Genomic DNA, 2721 nt, shown 5'->3' with positions numbered 1-2721 from the left:
CCGCCCCCCATCGCCCCCCATCGCCGCTCACCAGGATGGGCACCCAGTAGTAGTTGAGCGTCGGCGCCGCGTCCTCCACCAGTTTGATGCGGTGTGTGAAGAAAAAGAAGGCGAGGACCCCTGGAAGGGAATCCCAGAGCTGGCAGCGGGGTGAGGGGCAGCAGAAGGGGGGGCTGGGGGGGGGGTCTCCCAGAAACGTGGGGTCTGGGGAGGGTCCTCCCCACCCAATGGGGGCTGGGACGGCTCCTCCTCAACCAACAAAGCCGAGGAAGGGTCCTGGACGACAACAGGGGTCTGGGGTGAGACTTCCCCACTGAGGGGATCTGGGGAGTCCCCTCCTCGATCAGGGGGGGTCGGGAAGCCCCCTCCCAACCAATGGGGGGTGGGAACGCTTGCGATGCCCCCCCAGCCCGAATGGCGTCCCGATGGCCCCCACGCACCAACGCCGCCCACGATGAGGAGTTTGCCGAGGAAGAGGAGGAAATCGGTGACTTTATCCAGCACGACGACCCTGCGGGGGGGAGGGAGGTGAGCGCCCACCCCCACCAGTGCCGGCTGCCCCCACGAGCCGCTTTTTTGGGGGTGGGGATTTTGGGGGTCGGGATTTTGGGGTCCTCACCGAATGATGTTCCTCATCAGCAGGGAGAAGGCGTTGCGGGCAGAGGTGCAGAAGTTGGTGCCATAAACAGCGATCTGTGGGGCAGAGGGGGGCGGAGGGGGGCGGAGGGGGGCACTCAGCCCGGAGCAGAGCGAAACCCTCCTCCAAAGGCAGCAGGAAAAGCCCCCAGCGCCCCGCTTCCCGTACCATGATGTAGGCGTTCCTGTTGAGGAACTTGAGGAACTTCTCCAGGCACCAGAAGCAGCACTTGAGGCAGCCCAGCAGCAGCTTGGCCACTTTGTTCTTGGTGCCTGCGGGGGGGGGGGGGGGGGGGGGGGCCCGCCCCCCCCCCCCCGGCGGCGCGCGGGCGGCCCCACCCCCCCCCCCCCCCCCCCCGCCCCCCCCGGCCGGACCCCCAGCGTCCGAGCCTGGAGGGGGGGGAGCAGCCCCACGGCCCCCAGCGGCAGCAATGGCAGCATCTGCAGCTCCATGGGAGCGGGGCTCTGCCGACCTGTGGGGCTGCCGGCTCTGGGATGCCTGCGGTCCCGCCGTCCGTCCCCATAATAGACCCCAAACTCCTCCATCTGTCCCCACAGCGCCCCCGATCTTGTCCCTCTGTCCGTCCCCCATCAGACCCCAACGCTCGTCCCCGCAAAGACCCCAACTTCACCCCACTTTCCATCCCCCCCCACCTCACCCCATTGGCCCCCACGAAGACCCCAAACTCACCCCACTGCCCATCCTCACCCCATCCCACTGTCTGCCCCCACAGCCCCCATCCCTGTCCCTCTGTCCACCCCCCTGTCCCTCTGTCCGTCCCGCTGCACCTTTCAGCCTGTGGTCCAGGTACTCCAGGATGACGCGGATGAGCTGCACGATGGCGAGGATCAGCGCCCCGAAGGCGAGCGACCCGGTGTGGTACCTGCAGGGGGGGAGGGTGTCCGTCCGTCCATCCGTCCGTCCATGGGGGCAAGGGGGGGAAACTCCGTCAGTAACGGGGTGGGGGTGGAAAAATCCATTGTTGTGACGGAGGGGGGAGAAATGGGGGGAGAAGTGGGGAGATCCACCGGCAATGGGGGAGGAATGGGAGCCCCGTAATTAACGGGGGAGGAGCAGAAAATGTCTGAAAGTAACGAGGGAGAGATTGGGAACTGCATCAGCAATGGGGGGGATGGAAAAGTCCATTGGGGAGGGGTGGGAAACGTCCAAAAGTAATGGAAAATTCCATCAGCAATGGGTGAGAAGTGGAAAAAACCCACAATTAATGGGGAGAGGTGAGAAGCGTCCAAAGGTAACGGCTGAGAGATGGGCAGCATCCAGCAGCGATGGGGGAGAGGGGGAAAGGGCCAAAAGTCACTGGGTTGGGGTTGGAGACCTGCAGCAGGGATGGGAGGGGAGGGGATGGGGGGGATCAATGGAGATGGGGTGAGATGGGATGGGATGGGGATCTTGAGCAGGGATGGGACGGAGATGAGGATGGAGATGGGATGGGACGGAGACGGGGCTGTGCACAGAGATGGGCTGGGATGCAAGGAGCCCCGCTGTCCCTGCAGGACGCACCTGAGCGCGCGGCCGAAGGAGGAGAAGAGGGGGAAGGCGGGGATGTCGTGGGGCTTCTTGAAGGCCCAGTAATAGGAGGCGAAGGCGCCCGCCAGCGTCACCTGGCCCAGCGCGATGGCGAAGTTGGCGAGCCAGAAGAGCATGAAGAGGTTGAAGAGCTGCAGCGCCGTCAGCGAGCGGTGGAACGGCGACTCGCCGCCGTAGAACGCAAAGAGGCACTGGGAGCCGGGGCACTGCGCCGCCGCGCCGCTCGCGTTGAACGTCTGCGGGCAGAGGGGGGTGGGCAGCCACAGCGGCACCGACAGCACCGAAACGCCTCGGAACCAGCAGTGATGGCACCAAAACGCCTCAGAACCAGCAGTGATGGCACCAAAACGCCTTGGAACCAGCAGTGATGGCACCAAAATGCCACAAACCAGCAGTGATGGCACCAAAACGCCTTGGAAGCAGCAGTGATGGCACCAAAACGCCTTGGAAGCAGCAGTGATGGCACCAAAACGCCTCGGAACCAGCAGTGATGGCACCAAAACGCCACAAACCAGCAGTGATGGCACCAAAACGCC

General features: G+C 64.8%; 1 protein-coding gene across 1 annotated transcript; it reads right to left on the bottom strand.

The window, feature by feature from the left end:
- Window positions 1-31: 31 nt before the first annotated feature.
- On the bottom strand, window positions 32-2717 carry LOC122191122 (choline transporter-like protein 2; the record flags this gene model as incomplete). Its single annotated transcript, XM_042891313.1, has 7 exons — window positions 32-120; window positions 441-511; window positions 620-693; window positions 806-909; window positions 1426-1520; window positions 2159-2536; window positions 2629-2717. Coding segments are annotated over 7 exons (900 nt in total), but the record flags the coding sequence as incomplete, so codon positions are not given.
- Window positions 2718-2721: the final 4 nt, after the last annotated feature.

The sequence above is a fragment of the Lagopus leucura genome, unplaced genomic scaffold, assembly GCF_019238085.1.
Source record: "Lagopus leucura isolate 7727_CA_CO unplaced genomic scaffold, USGS_WTPT01 34649-0_obj-0_obj, whole genome shotgun sequence".
NCBI lineage: Eukaryota > Metazoa > Chordata > Aves > Galliformes > Phasianidae > Lagopus > Lagopus leucura.
This window is presented reverse-complemented; position numbering and strand designations above follow the sequence as displayed.